The sequence below is a fragment of the Harpegnathos saltator genome, unplaced genomic scaffold (assembly GCF_003227715.2).
Source record: "Harpegnathos saltator strain DR-91 unplaced genomic scaffold, Hsal_v8.6 scaffold100, whole genome shotgun sequence".
NCBI lineage: Eukaryota > Metazoa > Arthropoda > Insecta > Hymenoptera > Formicidae > Harpegnathos > Harpegnathos saltator.
In genome coordinates, this window is record NW_020229874.1 from 171,286 (window position 1) to 198,176 (window position 26,891).

The 26,891-nt window shown below is 47.4% G+C and overlaps 1 protein-coding gene across 1 annotated transcript in view; it reads right to left on the reverse strand.

The window, feature by feature from the left end:
- The window catches only part of iav (transient receptor potential cation channel subfamily V iav), a 31,173-nt gene extending 9,305 nt beyond the window's left edge, over positions 1–21,868 (reverse strand). The window contains exons 1-5 of the mRNA XM_011140811.3: positions 20,724–21,868; positions 20,229–20,454; positions 13,734–13,849; positions 10,268–10,504; positions 6,995–7,146 (exon numbers count right to left, since the gene is read on the reverse strand). Of these exons, the coding sequence (XP_011139113.1) occupies positions 6,995–7,146; positions 10,268–10,504; positions 13,734–13,849; positions 20,229–20,454; positions 20,724–21,545 (1,553 nt within the window). The 5' untranslated portion in view covers positions 21,546–21,868. The remainder of the gene's footprint in view (positions 1–6,994; positions 7,147–10,267; positions 10,505–13,733; positions 13,850–20,228; positions 20,455–20,723) is intronic.
- Positions 21,869–26,891: the final 5,023 nt, after the last annotated feature.

Here is a 26,891-nt window from a genome sequence, read left to right on the forward strand (position 1 = left end):
TTCAGGTTTTGTTTTGTAAACTTTACTCTTCAGGTGTCCCCATAGATAATAATCGAGAGGAGTTAGATCTGGTGACCGAGGTGGCCAATCCTCTCCTCCCTCATTTCTGTTCCTTCTTCCTATCCATCGTAATGGAAAAGTCTCATTTAAAATTTGACGTGGCCCTATGACCAAAATGAGCAGGAGCTCCACCATGCTGAAACCATATTTCTTCGAAATTATTTGGAAAAATATTTCGTATGGCTAGAATTATTTGATCTACGAGTAATCCGTCATACCTTTGAGCGTTCAGATTTTCTTAAAAAAAAAAAAAAAACGGTCCTATTAAGTAGCCATCTATTATTCCACACCATACATTTATCTTTTGTAGGTATTGTGTGTGAGTTTCCCGCATCCAATTCGGATTCTCATCTGACTAGAAACGAAAATTTTGATTATTAACTTCTCCCGTTAACGTGAAAGTTGCCTCGTCTGTAAAAACAACTTGATAAGGGAACATGGGCCGGACATCTGTCAGTGCCATCATTCTTTCACAGAAACCTATACGACGCTTCACATCTCCGTCTTGCAATTCTTGAACATATTGTAATTTGTACGGATGGAACTTGCTTTTCTTTAAAATCCTCCAAACGAACTTGGGAGCAATATCGTGAGTTTGAGCGGCTCTGTTAATAGTAGAATTGGGACCTTCAATAAATGTCTGCAGAATATCAAGTTGTTTTTCTTCGTTAATGGCAGGTCTCCCTGATTTAGGGCGATTGTTTACGCTACCAGTTTCTCTGAAACGTTCCATTGTTTTTAAGACAGTGGACTTATTAATTCGACGATTCGGATACGTCTCATTAAATAATTGAGCGACAGCAGCGCACGACCGCTCGTTATCACCCCATCATCACGGATCATGAGGATAGTGATTCTTTCACGTCCCGACAATTCGCCAGCCATTTTTAAAACGTTTAATTTTCAATCTGCCTAAGATCTGTGAGAACTGATTTTAAGTAGCCGTGAGAGCAACTGATTTTGAGCAGCCGGATGATCCTGGATAACACTAAGTGCATGAAATTTCGAAATTTGAACGGCCGCCATTTTTAATGGCGTTTTTAATGGGGGGATCGTAGCGACTTAAAATTTTAAGGATGTGTTTGCTATGAAAAGACCTTTCAAATGAGCCCCCACTCGACCCTTAGTCCAATTTAAAATTTTCAACCCCCCTTTTACCCCCCCCCCCCGCGTAGATGCAGGGGGTGGGGAATGATCGGTATCGGTATGTCATAGGGTAGCTTTTTTGAAAAATCAAAATACGTGTTTTACCGTTTTTTGATACTTTTATTTTTACAAAAATGATTCAAGGGTTTCCACACTTTTGACAAACCCTGTATATGCGTATACTACACGTGCGCTCTTCTTCTCTCTCTTTCTTTTTATTGGCGCGCTCAATTAAGTGAACTCAATATTAGCTAGAGCGTATAGGAGCGTTTGATGCGAATTATTATCATTCGGCTCGTCCAACGCGCCGAAAACGTGTAGAAAAAGGTAGTGCATAATTATTTAAAGACCGACGATTCGCGTCGCTGTAATTTTATATAACGCGCGCGCGCGCGCCTTATAATAAAGTCAAACTCTGCATCATCTCTGGATTTATTATTATCCGGCAGCGCCGGCATTAAATCTCATGTACAAGGAAAACTCTTGATAACGAAATGATCGGTTAACGAGTTAAAAAGTGCGTGGCTCTGAACGCTTGATATCGGAGTTCAGTGTATCGCACGTTATCGCGTTTTCAGTAGCCGCGATAACTCGAATAGGTCAGACACGAAAAGTGCCTGTACAGCAATTCGGGGTGTATATGTAAACCACTCTTCTTACACGCAGTTAAAATTTATAACGAGTATAAAATAATTAAATGCTAATAACTCCAGCAGGGAGAACAGAAAAATTTGAATACACTATTGATTAACCCAGAAAATGATTGATAATATGCGTATGTGAATGCACATTTCTCGCTAGTGTGTGTGTGTGTGTGTGTGTGTGTGTGTATCGTCCCCGTAAACTTTATACTTTAAATGATTTGTATATATAGTACATAGAAGAAAAGGTTTCCTAACTTATCGTGGCTAACAAAAAAAGAAAAAAAATATGACAAATAACCGAAATTATTCATATCGTACAAATGTGCACAAACGGATTCCGATACAATGGAATAGTAAAATTATATATTGCGTGTGCAAATTACATTACGTAATAAAATTATATTGGGATTAAATTAATAAAAAAGGAGAAAATTCATTACGCGGTATGTAGAGCATTTAAAATGTTTAAAGGTCTCTCTCTCTCTCTCTCTCTCTCTCTCTCTCTATTGATGTATCTATATTCGTTCACTGGCAGGAAATTTCCGTTGATTGCATCAACTTTGTAATATGCCAATACAAGTAAGTTACGTCTTTTTCGTTATTGCAGAGTTGGAATCACGACTAATACAAAGCAGACTTTGAATAAGTATTAATGTACTACATTTTGTCACTGTCATAAAGTAGCTCCTTGAAAGATTTATTCCAACCGATATCGATCGATATATCGATATATTGCCAATCGCATTTCTACTATTCACGCATCATAATTTTCGCGTGTGTGTACGTGTGACGACATGAAATATATAATTTACATCTTCGAATTGAAGAGAGAATTAAAGGATCCATCACAACTGCGGTCTCGCTGCCTTACAGTTGGAAAAGTGTGAAGGTTAATTGAAAATTTCACTCAAAAATTTGAACGGAAATGAATTAAATTCACACACGCTCACGCCGAACCCTTCGTATCCCTCCAACTGTCAACTTTTTTGCATTTCGAGAGTAAACGCACTTGTTAAATTTGCCGCGTTGTGTCCGCGGCTATACGATTACAACGTGCCGCGGTCCGCATCGATAAAATCAAAACGATCCGTAATCCGAGACCCGCGGCATCCGGCGTATCATATGCGAGCACAATGGGTGCGAGCCGGAACTCGACGGAACCGTAGGACGAGCGATTAAAATCGATGCAGCCGGACGGGTGTACGGCAACGGAAAACAAAAGCTTTTTAATCCCGACGTATCTCCGCGCCCGTCGACGGGCCGACAAATTTTTCAGATTCGTCATTCGCCCGGGATTAAGATTGAAGAGACTCACGTGCCTCCGCGACGAACGAACGGGTAAACGAGCGAACGAGAGAACGAACGAGAGAACGAACGAACGAACGAACGAACGAACGAACGAACGAACGAAGCAGAGAACGAACGAACGAACGAACGAACGAACGAACGAACGAACGAACGAACGAACGAACGAACGAACGAACGAACAAACGATCGAGCAGACGAAAGAACGGCATGATCGACAAATAACAGAGGAAGAGGAAGAGAGAGAAAGAGAGAGAGATAGAGAGAGAGAGCATCGATCGAGTTTCCATTAACTCCGACGACGTCGTCGTCGTCGATCCATTGCCGGTCCTACCCTCTTCCGCTAATCGATGGGTGACCTTATCTTGTCAAGGGTTACCCGGCGCCCATAAATCTTCAGTCTTTCTCTCGGAGTAAGTTCAAGGGAGGGACAGCCGCGATATATAGAAATGTCCCCCACCGCGGTGGGGGGAATGCTCTCTCCTCTTCCCTCGTCCTCGCTCCACCCTCGGCCGAATAATAAATCGGTATGCCTGTATAGCGATATAAGCGATGCAACTTGAATGAGGGATATAACGTCGTTGTCCTGGGTATCGCGCGCGTATACGTTGTCTCGGAAAAATCAATAGAGCACGCCGACTTCCGCTCGGCAAACAAGTTTCCGCTACGCGAGTTTTTCCCCGATACTTTTTAGTGAAGTTCGAGAGTGAAGAAGGGTCGCGCGGGCGCGCGCGCGCGCGCGCGCTTTGCTCTCCTCGCTCGCTTTTCCCTACTCGCGCGATACAGCTGCGGGCAATTATACCGGATTAATGCCAGATGAGCCACCGTCGCGAGCGGCCTCGCGCGACGATGGATATTAAAACTAAGCAGTTGCGCGTTGAGATTGTCGCTGCTGTAATCGATACCGCCGAGTCAATGAATACGGGGCTGGCTTCGAATTGGCTCGCTTGAAATATTATTCTTGCGTGTATACAGCGTGTATACAGAGAGCGCAGGCCGTTTCGGGTTTACAGGTCGCGCGTGTAAACATTTCAGCTGCCGCGTTGCACGGCACACACATGCGTGATGCTCTCGCGGTGCACGCGCGTTTGGCACGCGTTACGACGGCACGGCACGGAAAAAGGCGACGACTCCGTTTACCGTGTAATTTACGCATTCGCATTCGCCGTGCATGCATGGGTAATGTTTGGTGAATTGAGCGAGAAGACACGTCTGTCTGTCTGTCTGTTAACCCGCGTTTGCGTCCGAGTTCCTTTGGAGAAAATGCGCGTGCAATTTTTCATACATACTTCACTTCAGAGTGTGTGTGTGTGTGTGTGTGTGTGACTCTGGAAATGTTGAAGCGTGTTAAGCACGGCCCGTGCGAAAAAGCGACGTCGAACAGCGCGAGCGATACCGCGCGAGAAAAATTTACAACCTTATTTTTGACGTCGTAATTTAACGGTCACACTTCGACCCGAAACTTTGGACGTAAAAAGCTAACTCGATATGTTACCGGATCTTTGTAAAGTGGAGCGCGATAGATTTTATCTATTTAGTGCGACGTGGAGCGCGCACAAGAGAGCGTGGCAGGAGCGAGAGAGAGAGAGAGAGAGAGAGAGAGAGAGAGAGAGTGATATTCTCTCGTGCGTAATTACTGTCCATCAGGACCCTCTTTAGACTCCGGCGTCACTTTGTTCGAGTACATATACGTACAATAATTCCTCAAAGGCACCCGCGCACTCGGCTCCGTGTTTCTTGTCCTCCGTACACCACGGCTGTCGTTCGCTTGGCAATAAGCCACAGTCTGAGGCTGAGATTAATTTCGCACAAGATTTCACGCGAGAGCCCCGTTCTACAACCGCCTCTACAGTTACGGCCTAAATGCTTTACGATGTACCATTTACGAACCGTGCCGTTTTACGGTGTCTGTTTAAATTCGATATACTTACTCATTGCGCTCCTGCACCAGAGCGCTCCTTCTCGGTGTACCTTACTCGGTGTACGCCGACACTGCTAAGAGGCGCAGAATTTCGCGCGTTCCTTCCCCGCCGTCTTAAAAGTCGCATAATTGCTCGTACCTGTGTTTCTGCATCGCAAAAATGGGTCGCGATGAGGAGAGGGAACGGAAAGACGAGCGAGAAGGGAGGGGTAGAAAACAATTCCAAGTGTGAAAGCACATATCCGAAATTGTGTGCGCGAAACTCGGCGGAACTCTTAATTCTACCGTTGAGGAAACGGCGCGGCCGAATGTTGTTCGTGATCGAGATCGTGTTGCCGAACCGAAACGCACTTCTTGCTCGACGATGATCATTAGCTGGCCTCATAGGGTCTGGCTGAAAAGCGGAAACGACGACTGTGACTGTTGGTGTCCACCTGACACCCCGCCGCCGTATCCGCCGAAATGTCGCGTAGTCGTCGTCGTCGTCGTCGTCGTCGTCGTCGGGATGTTTGCGTGTCCGCACACGGTCCGCAGCGGAACAAACCGAGAAGTTTGTCGAAAGGAGCAGCTGCAGTCCGACTGCCGTTCGCGATGTCGGTCACGTAGCCATGATATCACGTATTAGGGAGCGAGCGAATATAAGCACGCGAATGCGAATGCACGTCTTCGCCTCTCGACTAAACCATTTGTCCCGTTCTTCACTGGGAGTCCAGAGTCCAGAGTCGACGGGAAGTGTGTCGTTCGACTCGACACGGGCGTTCGTCAAAGTGTCGTTAAGCGGCAGAGAGCGTTTGTGTTACAAGAATCCAGTCGTTGTCGCTAACGCTAATATAGCGCGAAGCAGCGCTCCTCGCGAAAGTTTCCCCCGGTCGCTGAGATGACAAATCGTGCCTACGCGTTGCGCGCAGGTGATGATGTTTCTGGGGATCTGCGCGCTGACTTACACAACGCCCGACCGCGGTCGGAAGAAAATAAGCGGTAGATTGGAAGAAAAGCCTATATATACGATAATTACGAGTCTTAGATCATGCCGATGATCACGAGAGAGAGAGAGAGAGAGAGAGAGAGAGAGAGAGAGAGAGAGAGAGTATAAAAATGAATCGGATGAAAATGTCGGACAATAAGTCGCAAAATTTACTTTCGCGACGAGTCTCACGTAAAGATCTCCCGCCCTGCGCCCCGTTATAAATACAACCACGCGTTTATGAATACACGTGCCGGCCGAAACCGAAACCCGTTCCCGGTCGCCCGGTCCCCACCCGTGGTGGTGGTGTAGTGGATGTAACACATAGCGAAAAAAGAAGGGGGAAATACGACACGTGACAGCGTGTAGAATTCATTCTTTCATAAATATAAAAATAGCGGTCTTTTCTCAGCCCCCCCCCCCCCCCACAGCTCTCGGGACGGCTTCGAGACCGCTCGAGACCGCGCTCGAAACGATCCTTTCTCTCCCTCGTTAATCCACCATATTTAGCTCGTACTCAAAAATAGCCAATCGCGATTATTTTTTCTCTACGGGCGCGCGCCCGTATGTAATTCCAATGATAAATAAAAAGACAGGGCAGGTGCGTTTAGTTATATCCAAAGTGCGTCTCGAGGAAGGAAGGAAGGAAGGAAGGATCCATTCACGCTCTATTCAGTCCGACAAATTTCGCGAGCCGTCTCAACACAAGTCGAGCCGGCTACACACACACACACACACACGCACGCACGCACGCACGCACGTGAGCCCAGAGCAGCGTTAACCCCTGCCTGGGGGGGAAAGTGGCGACGGTGGTAGCGAGCGTTAAAATGATACGTAAAACAAACGGGGGCGGGGGGGAGGGGGGGGGTGGAGTGTGACCCGGTCGCCTCGCCGTCGTACCGGTAAATTGCAAGCACTTTAATTTCGCGGCCGCCTCTGTATGTTATTACTTACCCGGCGAAAAACATGAGAAGAAACCACGAGCCCGGCACGGCGAACACCAGTATCGCATCCTCCGCGTGCCGATTGCCGGCGATACGACATGGAATGCACGCGAGAATGAGCAGATTGCTGATCACGAATATCAACTTGGCCGGTTCGTGGCTCTGAAATGCAAATGCGCGCAGGCGGAACGTTAGCGCAGCCGCATGCACTCTTGCCGCTTGTAACGTTTCAGGAACGTCCGCAGGAGAATCGATATTTTCGTGCAATTTCGATACCTTCCCGTAACGACGATGAGATCGCGCGCGCGCGCGGCAACAAGAGTATCTTGTACCGATCTCTGTCTCCTCTCCTTTGTGTTTCGATATCGAATTAATAATAGCAACAAGCGCATCAGCCTGAACTTCAACTCTGGAAGATAACCGGGCTGGTTCTTCCAGCCCGAAGAAATCAACAACAGGACCGAAATATTTTTCTACGACACAAAGAGCGCTTCCTCGCACGTCCGGCCGTTCGGCCGTTTCGGAAAAGATAGTGAAATTTTAGGTCGAGTAAAAGTAAAGGGTTTTTTTTTTTTGCAAAATCCGCAAATGGATTTGCGGATTTGCCTTTCCTTTTAATAACGGTGTACCGAGGAAATAAAATTTGAGCTTTCACGCGCGCGCGCGTCGCAAATCGAAAAATACGACTCCAAATAAATGAGAGAACGAGCGTTTTACGTATAGACATTCGACATTAAGTGATGAAACGTTGAGTTTATATTTACGCAAAATTAGGCAAAATATTTTCGACCACACCTGGGTCGGCAGGCAAATTGCACGTTGCGACGACGAGATGTACACGCGCGGTCGGCCGTGCGTTAACGCATTTTTCAATCGTCCCCGGTATTAATTACCCGCAAATCGGAACGGACGCGCACGGACTGGGACTCGCGTTTAATAATGCAACGATATAGCTTACGTCGTATACCGATTGTATTGTCGGAGGGCTAGTACGGTGTACTAGCATGAATATGTGGGGGTGTGCGCGCGTATCGATCCAGTGCGAGCGATAACCAACGACGTATATATATATATATATATATATATACGCGTATACGCGTAAACGTATATTCTCTCTTAATTGATTGATATCCGGATGGATAACCGATAGTCAACGATCATGCGCCTTTTCTACATTTCCATGTTTCACGCGCGAGAATGTCAAGTAAACGGACGGCATATATTATCATCGCGCGCAAACTATGTACTACATACACGTACGTGTTCGATAGTTACACACATGTGTGCGAATAATGTGTAGAGAATAGTGTGTGCGTGAAATGTCCTCTTCTTCCGAAAGAAAGACAGGACGAGAGAAAAGTAGAATGCGTGTGTATGCGCGTGATGTGTGCGCGCGCGCGTGTGTATGTGTATATATAAGTATGGCAGAATGTGTCTCGATCAGCTGAAATTTCCTTCGTTTCGCGTTTGATGATGAGCGAAAAAATATATCTTACTATCGGCCAGATAAGCAAGGGAAAACCAGCTCGTTTCTTTATTTGCGATGGATTTTCATGGAAGAAGATTTTACGCTCGAGGAATTTATATACAGTCGGTACGTCGGTACGTCATCAGACGAGCCTTCTTCGAATCTCGCGGCATGTGTATGTATAGATATGGTGGATGTAGATTAGAAAGGAAATCTTAATTGGACTAAAGCACCCACGCGCGCGCGCGCGCGCGTCCGCGTTTGTTCCGAGTTGAAGAAGAAGGAGGAGAATCCGTCTTTGTTACGGGGGTCGGGGGGGGGGGAGAGGCATATTGCAAAATATCGATTCTACCAAAAATACGTACTTGCAAGACGCAATCAATTATTCGCTGCCGGCGGTGTCTTCTGCGGAGATTTCATTTTCCTATGATATTCGACTATATAATGCGATATTCGCTCGAGGCAATCCGATAATTAAATCCGATATCGTGGCATTAATCTCTCGGAGAGACAACAACGTGCACACGTACGTTCGTTTTATTTCTAAAAATGTGTATACTTGCGTGCTTCTCGCAAGTACCTGATGATAAAAATTGGAAAGAGGGAAGAAACAGAAAATGTCCCTCATAAATTGTATCCTATCGATATCATGTTTTCAATGTTAAATCTACCTTACTATCGGTCCAATAAGGCGAAAGAAGATCAGCTCGTCTGCTTACTTGTGACTTTATACGTAAGAAATGGAGTTTGTTAGTTGACGATATGTCGATGCAGAAGCATCGTCATCAGAGATTCGCTCCCTCGAATCTCGCGATACATGTACCGCGATATGTACTATAATACATACATGCGAGTGCCTGCATGTGAGTTAATGAAGTTATTAGAAAAGAGACCGACAGGATCTCGCAATAGCGGCGCGGTATCGCGCTGCCGCTATTGCTATATACCGCTATTCGCAATGCGTGTGTAATCATCGACCTATCTTTCTCTCATTCTTTGGGCTCATTAATGCGTGAAAGATTAGTGCCACGAGCGTACGGTTTCCAGCAGCCGCTGGAATATACCTCGCGCGTCCATCGTGATCCGTTACAGTTCACTAGCCTCGGATTTGCGCAACCGGCTGCACTTAGCCGGCATCGCAACCGAAATTGCACCGTCCAGCATCGACATCGCGAGCCGCCGCGGCCGTCACGAAACAACGGGGCATTTCACGATCGGGAGAAACCACGAAGACGATGCAGCAGCGTTGTTTCTCATCGTTTGTTTCTCGAGAACCCTAAAAGGTTCTCGTGCTCGCAGTGTGGAAATTTAAAGGAAAAAAACAAAAGAAAGAGAACGCGAACGAGCGTTGAATCTGATTTTGGAAATTGGATATCCGATTCTTCAAGTTATGTCGGTTAATATCGAGTGTTTCACATAAATTTACGAGCGCGCAACCATCTGAAGTTGCATAGTTGCATAGATGGAAATTGAGGAAAAAAGAAAAAAAAATATATATATATATGTATAGATTCTATATATAAACCTCTCTTTCTATTCTAGACTAGCTAGGTAAAGCGCACTCTTGAAACCTCTTGAAATCCGACGTTGAACCTTGCTGTCTCACGCTTTTATCTAATCTCCGGGCAAAAAGACACAAAGGCTTACGATTAACGTGCGTATCAGTGTTCAGCGACTTGAGCAATTTCTCGAGCTTCTCGAATCTGAAAACTTGCGTGTCGCGTGGCAAGCCTCGGGCAAGTCTATGGTCCGAAACGAGACTCGAACAGCGTGGTGTGTCGTCGTAAACGGAGAGAAAGATCCAAGCCTACCAACCAGTTGCTTCAGGAACGACAGCGGACCGATGTTGATCATCTCGCCGCCCAGTTGCACCAGGATGTAACTTAGCACACCCAGCACGGTACTGCATTCCGCCGCGATGCGGGCGGCGTCCGTAATCTCGTCGGGCCACTGCAGCAACTCGGCGTCCATGTCCGCGGGCCTGAAGTACACGGCTAAGGACAGCGAGGCCAGGTGAAACACCAAGATAATCAATCGCTTCAGGAACTGCAACTTTTCGTGGAGAATAGATGTCGGCGTATGCACTCACGAACTTTCCGCATCGATTGGCCGGAACATAAGAGGAAAGTTTTACGAGAGTACTATAGGGGCGAATATAGGTGGGCGGGCGGGCGGACTCTTGCGAAAATATCGTCGGTCCCCGGGGCTAAGCTCGAGGGGGTTTTTCGGCTATGAGCCGAGCATTCGAGATGATCGATTTCCGGCCCTCTCGCACATTTCGCGTCGCGTCGCGTCGCGCCGCGCTTCTGTCCGTCGTATCTCTTGCGCGTTCTCTCATAAGCCGCGGGGTTATGGTACCAAGTACCGCGTGAAGAAGGCGTGATTTACGGCAGGATCCTGGATAATCTGGACATGTTCGATCACGGATTCCGTCGATCGTAAAGCCTCTCTCTCTCTCTCTCTCTCTCTCTCTCTCTCTCTCTCTCTCTCTCTCTCTCTCTCTCTCTCTCTCTCTCTCTCTCTCTCTCTCTCTCTCTCGTTGCACAATTAATATCACTTGTGTTTATTTATTGCCAAGTGACATTACATTTATTTGCAAGATACACACCTCGTGTCCGTGACGAATGTGTCGCGCGATTCGACAGCGACGACGCATCATAGAACATCGCGCGAATATCTGCAACGCCGCATGGTCGTGAGTATTAGCTGCGTCGTCTCACGCGACGATCCAATTGAACTAAACATACAACACACGTCGTGCGTTTGCGTCTTTCGCGTTTTCTCAAACGCGAGCGTCATCAAACGCCGCCCGTACGTAAAGCGGTCGTTGCACGCGCGTCCCGTTAAACGGACATGATCGCTATAACGAAGCGCTCGACTCGGATTGACTCCGCGCGATCGATCGGATAATAGGAGAATCATCGCGGCCGGATACGCGGTAATACTGCGTCTACGTGCGGTTCGAGTGTGTGGCCATGATTAGTGCCAGAAATGGGACACGTTATGGACGCGGTGCAGTTATAATATGCGCGATACGCCCGTCCGATCGACGTCGGAGCTTTCGACGTACGGAAGCTCGTTCGTGATGCGATCGTAATTGCAATCAGCCCGCCCGTATAACTTCGATAGCCATCGTTTCGAAATCACTGAGCCACCGCGAGTCCGACGGAGTGACTTGAAATAACCGATGCAATTATACGCCATCGCCGGAAGCCTCATCGACGTCACTCGACCGGCTGATCGGCTGGGTGTTAATCGTTCCAAGTCACTCGAGAGAGGAAGAGAGAGAGAGAGAGAGAGAGAGAGAGAGAGAGAGAGAGAGAGAGAGAGAGAGATATCGTACTCGACGTCGCGTTGGATGGACCGTGATGATATCTCGAAATATAGATGCGCTCTGTGCGCTCGCATCCGCACTGAGAGGGATCATAAATCATAAATTCCACTCGCACGCGCGCGCTTATGACAATTTAAATATATAATACTATTTCCATCAATCCGAGATGGCTGCGCGTTAAGTCGGGCTTCCGAGGAACTCGCGTGTGCTTTCTGAATATTTTCATCACTGCACGAATCGATATGTTCATAAAGCCAGCTGTGTGAATATCGATATAAGTGACAGTTTATTCCATCAATTTGTTTTAGCCCGTTTTAGCGGAACGTGAAGCTTCCGAGCGTCAAAAAATTAAGATGTGCAACACTGCTCGAGTTGCGAGTCGCGAGTGACGGCGGATCGCGGATAGCGCGATTCCGAAATAACGTGTATTTATCGGCATCTACATATCTACTATCTAACAGCTTGCATTGTCAATTTCATGCTATATTCGGCGTTCGAGAAAGCGCTTCGTGTTTCGAACGATGCGGTTTGATCTCGTGACGTAAACTGCTCTTTCCTATCCCCTAGCTTTGTTAGTAGTAGCATGAAGGATTCCAAAGATATGATGCAACGATTTTCGTAAAGTATGTTTTCGTGTCGTCGAAAATATCTTACTCGTATCAAAGTGCACGGAATATCTCATAACTATCGCTATTTTTCTATATATGCTATAAATTCTGCGACAAATTTAGATTTGCTCCTTTTGCATTGACCAATATTCCAAGTGGTAGGTCCAATTGCAAAATTAATTAACGTAGAAAAGTAGCAGTTTATCTCAACGAATAATTTCCGAGCGGCTTCTTACGATCTCTCGATTTAAATCTTTTATAAATCCGATGTGAACCCGCCTCCCCCCCCCGCCCTTCTCCCCCAGGTATATAACTCGCATTATTCATTCAAATAATACACGGTGCGAATACGTCTTGCAAGTCCGTCTATAGATAATTGTACAACCATAAATACGCTCGTTCTCTCGATATACAAAGTGCTACTTGCTGCGCGAAAGAAAAAAAGTACACGATATATATTAAGCACAAAAGTATAAAATTGAAGGACTGCAGCGGCAAGGAGCAACTCCCATTTTTGGTGCATTGAGTTACGTACGGAACATGAGAAGAAAAGAAATCTTTCTTTTGTTCGGTGCAAGACCCGGGTAGTCGTATGAATATCCAATAGAGTTACAAGCTGAAAAGAGCCGGACGTGTTCTACGTTCGACGGAAGAAAAGAGCAGATCCTAGCAGATACCGTTAGACAGACACATTAGCATAGCGCACCTCTAGCGCACCTTCGGCGAATACGAAGAAACGATTGTACGCAAAGTTCGAGTTTCACTTCGAAGTTTCATTCTCAGACGCGTGATTACACGAGCGTGATTATTTTCGCGGCACTGGCCGCTATTTTATTCCTCGAGGCTAATAAAATTTCGTTCCGCGGCAATGTACAGGAAAAAATTAAGCACTCGCGAAGTGGCGGTTTGACTTGAAAATTGACTTGATAAAAGACGAGGTCGCGCGGGACAGTCAACTCGTATGTTCCGTCCGTAACGAGATTCTATCTCGTTGCGGACGGAATACCCCCGAGTCATTGTTACAGAGTAAAGTCAGGCGTGAAGGCGGAGATACTTGCCGTGTGCTGACGCACACGCGTGCTCAGTGCTAAAAGCGAGCCCACGGTGTCTGATTCTCTGACTGAAGCAACGTCGCATGCATGACTTTTGCATAAGATGGATGAAAGTTTCGAATCACAGACGGTCGCACCGTCGACCGCTATAAATGACCGCTGAATGTGGCCGGTCAAAAGAGAGCGAAGGGAGACGATGAAAAAGTGGTTGGTGTGGCGGTATAAAGCATATTATATAATTCAGCGGGAGAAACGAGCGGGAAACGCCATCACGTGGACGCACTTACTCGCGCAAAGGTCTTCCATTTTTCCTCAAGTAATCGCTGAATAACACCACCGTCCAGCATGTCCAAGTGCTCCTCCTTCGTACCGTTCAGAATGATAAATAGCGCAGAGTTCCAGTCTGAAATAGAAATTCGGAGAGAGCCATTTGCGGTTAATGGAACATCGCTTTAGGGTTTGCGCCGCGATAATTATGGGTTTTGCATTAGTGAGCGTGCGTACGCCGCGGCGTAGCGTACCGCCGCCGTGCAGGTGCGAGCGCGAGCGCGGCACCTTTTCGGCATTCCCGTCGCATCCAGCGCGGAAACTTTCCCCGTCGCGGAGGCGGAAATTTTCCTTTGGTCGCGCATCCGCGCGGACCAAAGGACAATGTGGCCTCGATGCCATTCGAACATTTCATTCGAAAATACGCCGCAATCGGCGAGAGATGGTGCGCGCGCGTTATTACCGAGAAACCGAGTCGGTGTTTAAGTATCTGGCGGAGTCGCATCGTATTGTATATGTCGTATCGCCGCAACAAACCGGGTAATCCGAGACAACAACAACAACGGATTCATCGTGTGAGGTCGAGTTTTAAATATTTAAGTCACAGTTAGCGACTTTTAACATTTTACCTTGGTGCGATCAATATTCGTACACACACACACACACATATATATTTGCTGCCGAATCGCATAGTGAAATATTAAGTGTAACGTTCATGTACACACCGGGAAACCCGGTTGTATCGATCGCATGCATCTGTCGTCGCACTTCGCCTGGCATGGCGCGAGTGCTAAAGTAATTGGAACTTGGAGAATTGTATCCTCGGGAGTCCTTAATTACCACTCGACTCAGGCGAAGGTGTACACGGTAGCTTGACCCGTCAAAAACATTGTTCCTCGGTTTCGAAACGTCTCAACCGTGTCAAATACGCTACGAACAATGTTATATTAACTTGATAATCGAAAATATCTCTCAACATACATGTATCTTTTCCTTTTCCCTTTTATTTTTGATAAAAGATGCACAAAATATTCTCTCTCTCTCTCTCTCTCTCTCTCTCTCTCTCTCTCTCTCTCTCGCTCGGTCTCTCTCTCTCTCTCTCTCTCTCTCTCTCTCTCTCTCTCGCTCGGTCTCTCTCTCTCTCTCTCTCTCTCTCTCTCTCTCTCTCTTTCTAGTTAATAAACCGAAAGGAATTCAAAACAATCTTGAAACGAATTCTGAAATCCAAAACTCTGACGGTGAGTTTGTTCGCACAATTCAAACACACGAGGTGAATTTCCTACCGATCTCAAAGCTTTCAAACGCTTACATATTTATAATTCTGGAGGGTAGTTTCGGTTTCGGATCGGCCGGTGGAGCGGTAAAACGCGTTGCGCGCATCCGATCCTAATGCGATACCTTCGATCATCAGGTCTTCAATTTTGAATGACGGCTGCTGATCTTCCGATGAGATCCGTGCTATCCGCGGCGAAGTTACTAACGCGTGTCCGTTACCGCAGCTCGTAATTATATCTGACTTTGGAACGCAGAGCCATGAGATAGTTTTCCCTGAGCTTTCTCAGTCCAGGACTATGTCCAGTGACCCCGGCCGGGCATTGAACCAAGCTTCAATAACGAACTACCACTTTGGTAGTTTGCTCCGATCGGCAGTAATTATCTCGGAGAACCGTTCGCGAGGCTAAGCAGGGCGTATCTTCGGGGCAGACGAGGTAAGATTCGTAAGTGGTGATGGATTTAAATTCGAATAATCCGGATAAAATATCATCCATGGTCGTCCACACTTTAATCCAGAAAATCCAGGAAATAATGCAAATTTAACTTTTTTTTATTTTTCACCTATTTTTGCCTATTTCGCCGAGACGAGACTTTTATTTAGTTCGCTCTTTTCTGGGGTTTGTACCATTTATTCTCCAAGGTCTTGTATTATTGCGGTAGCAATGTGCGAATGTGTGTGTGTGTGTGTGTGTGTGTGTGTGTGTCGGATATTCTTGAAATAAACATTAGCACCTAACCTCGATATTTTTCTCGAGTTGACAAGCCGATAGCCGTTCTGGTATTCAAGTTAAATAATAAAACAGGAAGGAGAGATCTGTGACGGCTCAATGGATAATTAAAATCATACTGGCCTCTACCGGGTGACATTGAGTTTTCGAGGGCAATTTTTCTTCGTCGAAAATATGATTTGACGCGATGTCAGCTATTGAAAATGAAATATGTTGATTAAATTGAATGCGCGTTCATTAAGTGCGCGAATTAAGCTTCGGAAAGTTTGTAAGCAAGTTACGAAATTATGGTGTTCTTTGCTGTGTCGCGTAAATCACGCTTCGCCAAAGTTTGACTTTAAAAATTAACGTAACGCGACGAAATTGAATTTTGTAAAGCAACTTTAGATAAAACAAAACTGTCATTAAAATTTTATCGCGCGTATACCTTACGTACGTAGCTGTTATCGACACATCCGCCGATATTTCCAGTACACATATATGCCCTATAGGATTATATCGTTCATTCGCAAATATGAATGTCGACAAATATGTGCGTTAGAGGTGAGCCAAGAAAATCGTTTCGTTTAATTTGATTTTCTCTTTCCGCAGCACTGTGTTCGCAGGCTGTTGCGAAACATTACAACTCGAGGAAAATGTTATAATTCTGTATACAAACACAAAATCAAACCGCCCATGTACATTTTACGTGTGTGTGTGTGTGTGTGTGTGTATAACTTGTATAATAACACAGAATAACTATCGATTTATGTATGCAGACCTTGTTAGCTTTAACACGTTGGAAATTAATATCGGTTACAAATTTTATCAAAGCGACCAATTTTATCGAATGTATTAAAATAATACATTAAAATTACAGTTCCATTCAAATAATACAATCATACTGTACTCTCACATATCGTATAATATAATTCCTTGCATTCCTTCGTTACACCTCAGATTTTATTTGTGCAAATATTTTCCCCGGATAATTTAAATGTCTCACAGACCACAGGCCAAATGATCCTGAAAACCGAAGAAAGAAACGCGAGAGATTTATGAGTACACCAGGTAGAATATTTTTGTCCCTGTACATTGAGCGGATTTCGCACTCTGTATCGTTTCCACTCGACCTCGAAAGCTGCCGGGAGTCCTCTTATGTGGCGTCGTCGCTTATGTGTGAAAGAAAACTCTGAAATAGGAGCGCGAGTTGAAAGAGGGCGAGCGTCTTAACGATCGCGCGTCGTCAGGAATCTGTCTGTCCTCAGCCAAGAATATCGTAAGCGGCTCAAATAGTCGTGAGCGCGTCGTGACGTTCACACGCGACCGACGACGTCGTATCTCGCGACGTCGCGATTACTCGCGGATTAATCTCGTTATCCTCGAATTTACATAAGAGTACAAGCGCGACACGAGACGGTGCACGGCGCGTGGCCGTGGCCACTGCATACGGAAATATGCTGCAAAGCGCGACAAAGGCTGCAACGCCCGCCCCCCCCCCCCCGTGCAGCTTTTACCTTGTGTAAATTTCATTAATCGAAACGCTCGCGCTCTCTTACAGTAATCGCGCGCGACCACGCGCGACGATACCGATCCGCGATTACGAAATACGAAATTGATCGCGCTTAAGCGAGCGCCTTCGAGCCTCGGAATTACATCCTGGTCAGTTTGCGGTGCAAAGATCATACCGGAAGTTGCGAACTAGTAACTTTTTGCAGGGAGCACCGCGCTTTTTGCGCGCGCGCGCGACTACCGTGCGGATTAAGGCAGGCAGAGAAACACCGGAGCGAAGCCGGCGAGGGGAATGGCTTATCCGTAGAATCCGCTCCGACCTTTGACCGCCGCCACCATCGTCGTCACCACTACCACTCCTCCCCTCCTCCCCCTCCCACCAATCTCATCCCTCCGACTCTGGATCGTTCTCTGGCCTTGGTTCAGAGTAATTAAGCGTGTCCGTGGAAGAGGGACGTGCCGAAAGTTTGGCCCACCTCGCTGTAGCGGCGCGTTCTCGCCCGGTTACTTTCCTCCACCGTCTCCCTCGTCATCGCGACGCCACCGCGCCACCCTTGCGAAATCGGTCGACGCCTATGCCGCGACCGTGAGACATTGGACGGGCGGGATGAGGGCGCGGCAGCCTGAAAGGATCGAAGGGATAATGGATTCCGAAACTAAATGAAACGCGAGCTCGCGTCGCGTCGCGTCGCGTCGCGTCGCGTCGCGTCTCGCTACGCCGCACCGCACCGCACCGCACCGCACCGCGTCGAATCCACGGCTAATCTCGAAACTTCGTTAAATGTCCGTAATTGCATCCTGCGACGACCCAGGCATCCGCATCGCTTCGCGGTGCTCTTCGCGAACAGCCAGGGAAGACTCGGCGGGCCGACAACGACTAAGACGACGACGACGACGGTCGCATCCATTTCTCCGCAACGCTTTCGGCACGACCAGCGAACTTCGATAGAATTTCACGCAAGTTCGATTGGCGGTCCTCTTAAAATGCGAACGGCAACGCGAAAAGCTTTCCTCCAGCCCCTTTCTTCCACTCCCTTCGGCGTCCGCCTACGGCGTCTCGCGGCGGCGGCGGCGGCTCTTCGACGAGAAATTTGTCGGTGACATGACAAACGCGAGGGTGAAACCGAATTGCGTCACTCCCTTTGCTCCTACGGGGATATCCTATGGGGCTGGTTTTAGCCGTGGACACGCACTTGCTGACGGCAAATTTCCACTCGGGATTTGAAGAATCCGTTGCTTCGTCAAATCGAATCAATCTCTATAAGAGACTTTGGGTCAGAAACTTTGGGATTATATTCTACGGGATATACGTACTTACGTGTATGTCACGTATACGCGTATATGCGTAGATCAGAGGAACACACGTTCGGAATCCAAGAATGGACATTTGACAGATTTCAAGTATACTACCTCAACTATTGTTGAAATTAACGGCGAAATCAAATCGAACGCGTATCTACGCTCGACGTTTGTCTGAATGATTCTGATGAAGAACAGAAGAAAAGAAGACAAAGATGTTTTTCGCACAAAATTCTTTCGCATAAAATCTCGCCCGTGTGAATTACCGCGATACCGCGATATTGTTGTCACGGCCGAGATCGATCGGCGTGACTTTCGCGGCGAGCAATCGGAAACACATTAATAAAGCTTAATAGTGTACAAATCTTTCGGCGAGACCCGCTGTGTACATAATTAAACGTACGACCATGTATAAACCATAGACCTGAAATTATATCGCTGCAATTTGCATCGCGTATCCTAAAACGATTTCATTTATCTCGTCCGGACTCCAATTAAATGAGAAATCGACTTCGACTCTAAATTACCGTCAAAACATGGAAATATCGACACGAGAGCGCGTCGGCAATAACCGGCCAGTATCAGCGAGTTTTTGCCGGAGAATGTTATTCGCCGCGCTGTGCCGAAGGGAAGCTGCTGCCGCCGGTATATGGCTTACTAGCAGCCTGCGTCTTGCTAAGCGAAGAGAACTTTGTAAAATCTCTTTTTTTCCGGCAACTTTGCAACCCGATTTTGCCCTCGATTTTACTCTCGTATCCAATTTTACGGGCAAGGCCTCCCTTCATGTCCTCGCTATATCGGTCCATCCCCTTTTCTCCCGCCCGCCCCGACACTCGCGACGTCGCAATTTCTGCTCTATCCCCACTTGCCCGCTTCTCGTTGGGACACTTTACCCGCGAGTGGCCTGTAGCCTGTATGCGGAAAGGCTGTGTGAGGACAATTTTACATAAAAAAGCATCCAGCGCGGAACTCGTAATTTACCGAATATTCCAAAAATGTCCTCCGTCGAGATACAACATTTCCGTTGACTCGAAGCATGTTCAAGTAATATTCAATATTGAAAAAGGGGAGGCGAGAGAGGGGGAGAGAGGGGGAGAGAGGGGGAGAGAGGGGGAGAGAGAGAGAGAGAGGGAGAGAAAAGTGACTTATTTCATATCGTAAAACGTAAATTTCTCTACGCGTCTTATCATGTAAGGGAAGAAAAAAAGATACGAATGTGTGCGCGCGGTGAGTGAAATTGTCACAAAGCCGACGATAATAAATCGCAGGAACATAAATGCAGGATGATTATCGCGAGAAAGAGTCAACAAGAGACTTTTCAAAGATAGAAATTCAAAGGAGCGAATTCAAAGGATATTCTTCACAATAATAAGTAAAGAGCTGTGCTATGCCGCGAAATGGGCGAAAAAGCCTCGACAGCCAAGTCTCTGGAGAAAAGTTAATTTTTCAAGGCTAAAAGGAGGAGGCGAGGAGCGAGGGAGCGAGAGAGGAAAACGCTACAGGGTGAGTGCTACAGAAAGAAAAAAAATACGGAGGGGGGGAGGCAATTCTGCCGCGCGCTACGTTGCGCTACGCGGCGCGGCCTTGACTCGTCGCAATTAATCGGGGAACGCGCGCGCGCGCGCGCGCGCGCACTCGATCCGCTCGTGATGGATCGTGGATGACGATTCCACGGGGATGACGATATAGTCGAGCCGTAATTCGATTAGCTTTACGACATACTTGTTCTACCGTCCGGGAGCAGCGTGTCGAGAGCATTGAGTGGATACGCCGAGCAGGTGATATTACTGTAACGCCAGAACTCCCGTGCGGACAGCTCCAGCATCTCACGGAAGACCTCGGCACGCCCCAGCTGGCAGGCGAGTGTCAATGGGGTCAGGCCTGCGGCATTCACGATTCCGTTGCGAGTGGGAAGCTTGGGATGTCGCAGGGCATAGCCGAACATGTCCTACGTCAAACAACGGTTCTCCGCTGTATAGGCTTGCTTTCACCGGGGCGAGGGGGAGGGGGGAGGGGGAGGGGAGTAACACGGAAACGTGCGTTCCGTGTGTGTGTGCGGCGGTGTTTCCGAGTTTCCGGTGCAACGTGATCTGAGATCACTCTGGGATAAACTCAAGGGACAAGGGAGGGATATAGATAATATCTGCGACGAAACGACGACGCGAACGTAATAACGTAATAAGTAAGCGAGAGTAAGTAAACGGTGGCAATACGCACCAATTTGTCGCACACTACAACCATGTGCAAAATCATATTTCCGAAAGAATCCTGCTCGTCAGGATCGGCGCCGGAGTCGAGCAGCAGGTTGTAAACGCTTTCGTTGGCGCAGCACGCGGCCCACGCGAGCGGGTACTCCCCGAGATACGCGAGTCCCTCGTAATCGGTGTTCCTTACGGGATTCATCCTCTGCTGGTCTCTGGGCAGGAAGAAGCTGCCGATAGCCCGTTGCGAGATGATCGCGCCCGCCTCGACCAGATCCTGCACGAGCTCGTTGTTGTTGTAGGCGATCGCCAGATGAAGGGCACTAGCGCCGAGGTATTCCTCGCCCTCGACCACGTCGATGGCCAGCCGTGGGAAGCACTTGAGCAACGTGCGCGCTATCCTCGTGTGCATACGCGTGTCGCATATGATGAGCACGTGCAGCAGGCTCTCTCCCAGCGAGCCTCTGTACTGCATCTGCCAGCAGGCTTCGTGGTCGTACCACTGTGCCAACGGGTCGAAGCGCGACAACGACGCCTCGATCGGCAGCACGACCTGCTCCAGGTCGCGAAACTTCCAGCGTAGATACTCGGCGCGATTGATCACCTGACCCTTGCCGTCCGCGTACATCAGGATGCCGAATTGCTCTCTTATCAGTCTCTCGACCTCCGGCTGGCCGCCCTGGTTGTAAGCCTCTATCAGCTCGCCGCCCTTCTTGTAGTTGGCCAGCCGATACAACAAACACTGGTCCTCGTTGCTCGCCTGGCTGATCACGCGGTCGAGGATCGAGCCGGCGTTGACCTGGCTGCCGCGGCCGCGACACGAGCAAACACCACCCATTCAGACATATTCTCCTCTTCTTCCGAAGACCTTCCGCCGAGACCTGTGTGACTGCGAGAGCTCTCGGCTCCCACCGAGTCTCTCGTTCTCTTATCGGGCCCTTGTCAGCCCTACGAGATCTCCACTATTCTCTCGAGCGTTTCCACTTCTCAAGGTCGAACAACGCGCCATTTCCATCGCGATTCAGAGCGAAAAGCCACTCTCGATCGTATGGCTACTCGCGGCTGACTCCATCGATATAACACTCGGGGGATTCTCTTACCCCTGCGAGGGGGGAAGGGGGTGTGCAGCGCGCACAGGTGGAGGAGAACGGAAGAGAGAGAGAGAGAGAGAGAGAGAGAGAGAGAGGTTGTAGTGTTCGCGCTATAGCAACCAACCCCGATCCATAAACGGTGCCTGGTGCGAACGGACACGGGCAGGGTCACCACCGCACCGTCGCGAAATTGCATTTTCATGCGAGCGGATTTTTACGCAAGCGAGACAAGTCGATGACACACACACACACACACACACACACGACGTGCCACCGGCCATTTAGCATAATTTTCGGGCGTAATTTTAACGAGTCCACTTCTCGATCCGAACGCGATCCGAACGCGAATCGCGGATGCAGTGATGGAGACCGTGACTTACTTGTCGTAAACCGCGCGTCGATTGTTTGACCTTGACACACTTTCCGGGCGGACGGATTATTCTTGGCGCCGGATATTTCTTGGGACCAGTCGCAAGGACGCGCTGTGTACGCGCCGAAAATTAACAATATGGAGAAAATCATCAACGATATAGAGAGAAAAGAAATTTCAGGCAAATAAAATGAAAGCGCATAATTAAATGCCGCGGAAAGGTGAATATATATATGTATATACATATGTATATGTATATAGAGAGAAGGGGGGAGAGGGAGAAGAGAAAAGATGTGAAAAATTCAAAAGTAACACAGAAAGAGGAATCAGGATTATTGAGTAAAGTTACATATAATTGGATAAATCGATAATATTAACGCACATGTGCACGCACAAACGCGTCCCGCGCGGTTGAATCACTTTAATCGAGATAAAAATATTAATTATATTTTTCCATTAGTCCGCACGCAGTCGTCCGCTTGGGGCTGATTTCTCGCTCCATTACGCCCATATTTACGGGACGGGAACGGCGAAATCAATTTCCCACTCCTCCGCCTCCCTTCAAAGTTCGAATAAAACAGCCGCACACGACGTGTATCTGCGTTTGCAAAAGTGCACCCGTACCTCTGACCGAAGCGCAGTGGACGGGAATTCCATTCCCGTCCCGAATTCGGACGCTACAATAATATGTACACATTGTTACATCGAGTATCGGTGTCAAGCCGATACTGCCAAAATGTTAAATTGTCAAAAGATCCGGGGCGTGCAGGAGGCTGCAGGATTGAACGATCGCCGCACGCCATCCGGTATCCATGTTTCAAGCACAGCTACGCCGCCAACAGGATCGTTCGTTAATTAGAAATGGCCGCGTTCAGCAGGCCTGCACTGAAACTGAAAACTTTTGCTTTGCAAAAATTCTATTCAATATGATGAATCTGTGATTCGCGATTCGTATGTGGATGATATACGTGTGTACACAAGAGTCTTTGACTCTTTGACTCTTTGGCTCTTTGACTCAAGATTAAGAGCGGGAACATCAACGGGGTTGACGAATCTTGCAACAACCGCGGTTGCAAGGCAAATCGGCGGCGGGGTAAATCTGATGATTCGCGCTGATTCGAGTATTCGTGAAAAATCGCGCGATCCCGCGCATAACGAGACGCATAACTTCAGCAGTGCGCCGCGTATTTCATCGCATCGGATGAATCGCGTCGTCGTTGTCCTCGTTCGGCGGACCATGATACATAGTCGACGTATTACACGCCGGTCACGCTATTGTAAATTGATGCCTCGTCATTCCCCGAATGCGACTGCGAACCGGCAAAAAGGTACACATTTTCAATTGGACACGTAGCGCGGCGCGCTACCGGATGGATCGAACAAACGCGCGTGCTGCAACAGCGACGCGCGAGCGGATGCGGCCACTGCAGGTGGCGTGTAATTTAACGAACACGAATATATCTGATTCACATACTGACGAGGAGTAAGTGCAGCCTAAGTGGACACTTCACGTGCCTAGACGAGGAGCATGGACACACTTAACGCTTTCGCAATCGCGCGGAGAATCCGCGCAAGTGCCCGAGGGCGGAGCCGTCGTAACAGCCCTGTTCTTGCGAAAGTTTACCTCGTCTCGAGAGAAGCGAATTATTATTATTTTCCGACGTCGTGTCCATGTCGCATGCGCGCACTGCCGAACCGCGACGCGACGCGACGCGGTCTTTCTCGGTCCGCGCCGATGAGTGTCGACGATTCGAGTTGGAAAAAATTCAGAATACATTTCAACGCAAAATAATATGACCATACCTACCTCGCGCGGAGCGCCATTTAAATATTGTATTTTTTTCATAATATTTTCGACGCTTTCGTTACTGTTTTATCTTTATAAACTCTCTCGTTATTATTCTTACAAATATTTGTTGCCCAAAAACAAACGGTCTTTTTTCTACATCATACGCGGACGGAAAATTTGCGTAGCCCCATTCGCAGGGATTAAAATATTTCCAAAAATATTGTTAAACCATACGCTTTCATTCACTGGCCCTTTCAATTAATACATTGTTTATGCAGTTCAATATGCAAACTCACTTTTTTTTTCCCCCGTTCGTTGCGGAGCGACCGCAACAATACCGTGAGTTTGCTCAACGTGATAAACTTCCAAATTTACACAGCCACGGTGAATCTACGAAAAGAGATAACGTTCGCTGGCCGCCGTATCTGGGCGCCGTAATATATACGATAAAATGTATTTTCACAAACTGTCACGCGTTTGACAAGCACGAGAGAGAGAGAGAGATTTCGTAATATATTTAATACCTATATACGTACATATATACATGTATGCATGTGTGTATGCATGTATACACACACACACACGCACACACATAGATATACTCGTATGTATATGTATGTAACGAAGATTATCGTCGGATATCAATTTGAATCGATGAGAACGCTACGACCGCGCAATTTATTTACCAGCGTGTACATTTTAAACGCACGGACGCCGGATGTTTGTCGGCAAAACGAGTTTCCTCGGTGCCGTTAGTACCGCATGCAAATTCGCGAGCGTAATTCGACCGCGAACTTAAATCACCGGCTTTAAAGAGCCGACGCGTCGTCATCGGTTGAAGTCCTCGGCTGAAGAACCAGAATCTTCTACGGATGCCGTCGTCGCGCGCTAGCTAACACGACGAAGAAAACTCTGCGCACATACGTACATACTTATACCTATACTCTATACCTATACAGTGCGACGTATAGCAATTACGATATTTTCAGCGCCAGAGTGACTCAACATCTGCGTCGCGCGTCGATCTTACCATCGGGTACCAGTCTCGACAGAGAACATTTATTTATCACTGATTCATAAGTTTGCCTTCTCCGCTCAACGTATACAAAGTTAATATGATGAGCGCGATAACACTCAAAGCTAATATTCATTCGAATATGACTTTAACGAGCTCACGCTCGTGTTCTACGAGCCTTCGTCAAGCGAGGAAGGTGTCAAATATCGTGTCAAATATCTTTTTGCGAAAATATCCCACCTAATGCCGCCTTATCTTTGACTCGGTGACGAATGTGAAAAACAACATTCTGTTATCTCTGTGTATTAAAAAACGAAAACGGAAGAATTATATACAGCTCAGCTCAACCTCAGGCATACCTCGTTAATAGACATTGTATGTCTACGTCGGTGATTCATTATCGTTCGCGAGCTTTTCAAAGGCGAGAGGATCGCAAAGTCTAATCGCAAACTGTATTTGCGAATAACGGACTGACGCGTTTGTAAAATCGCGGACACGCGATGGCAGATCGGATATTATGAAAGGGAATGATGGGAATTGTGAAAGTAAAAAGTGTTGCGTAAAAAATCTAGCATCGCACTGGCGACGCTAGCTACATGTGGCTTGGCACACATAAAGGGAGATGATTTTAAATTACACAATGAACTTATCAGAGTGTGATACAGACGTCTCGAGAATCGTGTCGACAGCGTCGAGGCTAATCCGCTTGCCTTATTTGTTCGTAGCACGTTGCGATTCTCGCCCGCCGACGCGACGACACGGCGCGCGTTGTTACCTTTAACCAATAAAATATTACTCTAGACGGAGCTGCGTATTACGTAACCACGAGTATCGTAATAAGTTACGTGTCGTTACTAGTTAGGGATTTACGAGTAATGAAGTATGCGATGTTCCAGCTGCGCTTCTGTAATAATGGCATTTACATTATATAAACGGTTGACGGGGCGCAATAAGATTAGTCGGCGTTCTCATCTGCATTTCATAACCAAGAGATATACATAAGTTCAAGTACAGGGCTGTCAGGGAAGTCAGGGAAGGGTTGAGGTGGAAGAATCAGGAAGAATCAGTAATCAGGAATCAGGGAGAAAAAAGAATAGCGCGTCGATATTCAGCGATTAAGATTTGCAGGATGTGCGCGTTAGAGTCGCACGGAGAGCAGCGAGTGTGAACATTATTTCCAACTGCTACGCTATAATTTATGTCGCGTTTATGCAAAAGTGGATAAATACGGAACACTGTGACGCAGAACTCAAAAGTTGTTTGCACAGAACGAAGAATATGTCAAGTGTAGAACGCAAAAACTTTATCGTGATATTGCTCCGACGAATCGTCCTGCAAATATTATCATTGGCAACATTTTCACTAGATTAAAGCTGTATAAGTGGCAAATAAATTTATGACAAGAGGCAGAGGGAGAGAGAGAGAGAGAGAGAGAGAGAGAGAGGGAGAAAGGGATGTCACAAAGATAACGGTACTTTGTGTCGTTTCACAAACGCGTTTAATTATTGTCACGCTTCAAGAGTACAGCCACAACAACGGGAGACGATATACGATTCCACGGATATTTCGAGAGCTTGTGTCGCGCTTTGTTATTCCGCACGGCTTCTTCTTAATAAGATCTTTTTTTTTCCAACATACCGCGAAGTGCGAAGTGTCAGCGACACAATACGGGCAGAATTGCGGAAAGTCGGGCGCACGGGAGTCGAGTTCGAGGCGAAGAGAGAACTGAATGCGGAACTTAAATTATGCACGCTGCGTCTTCCGACGCGCCGTTAAATACATTCAACCGATTGCTCGCACTCACAGTGGCAAGAGTTCACGACGAAAGCAGTAGCCTTCGGCCCGCGGCCATTATATGCCGGCTCTTCCGCATCATAAATTATAGCGGGTACGCGCGCAGGCCGGAAGGATCACAGGAA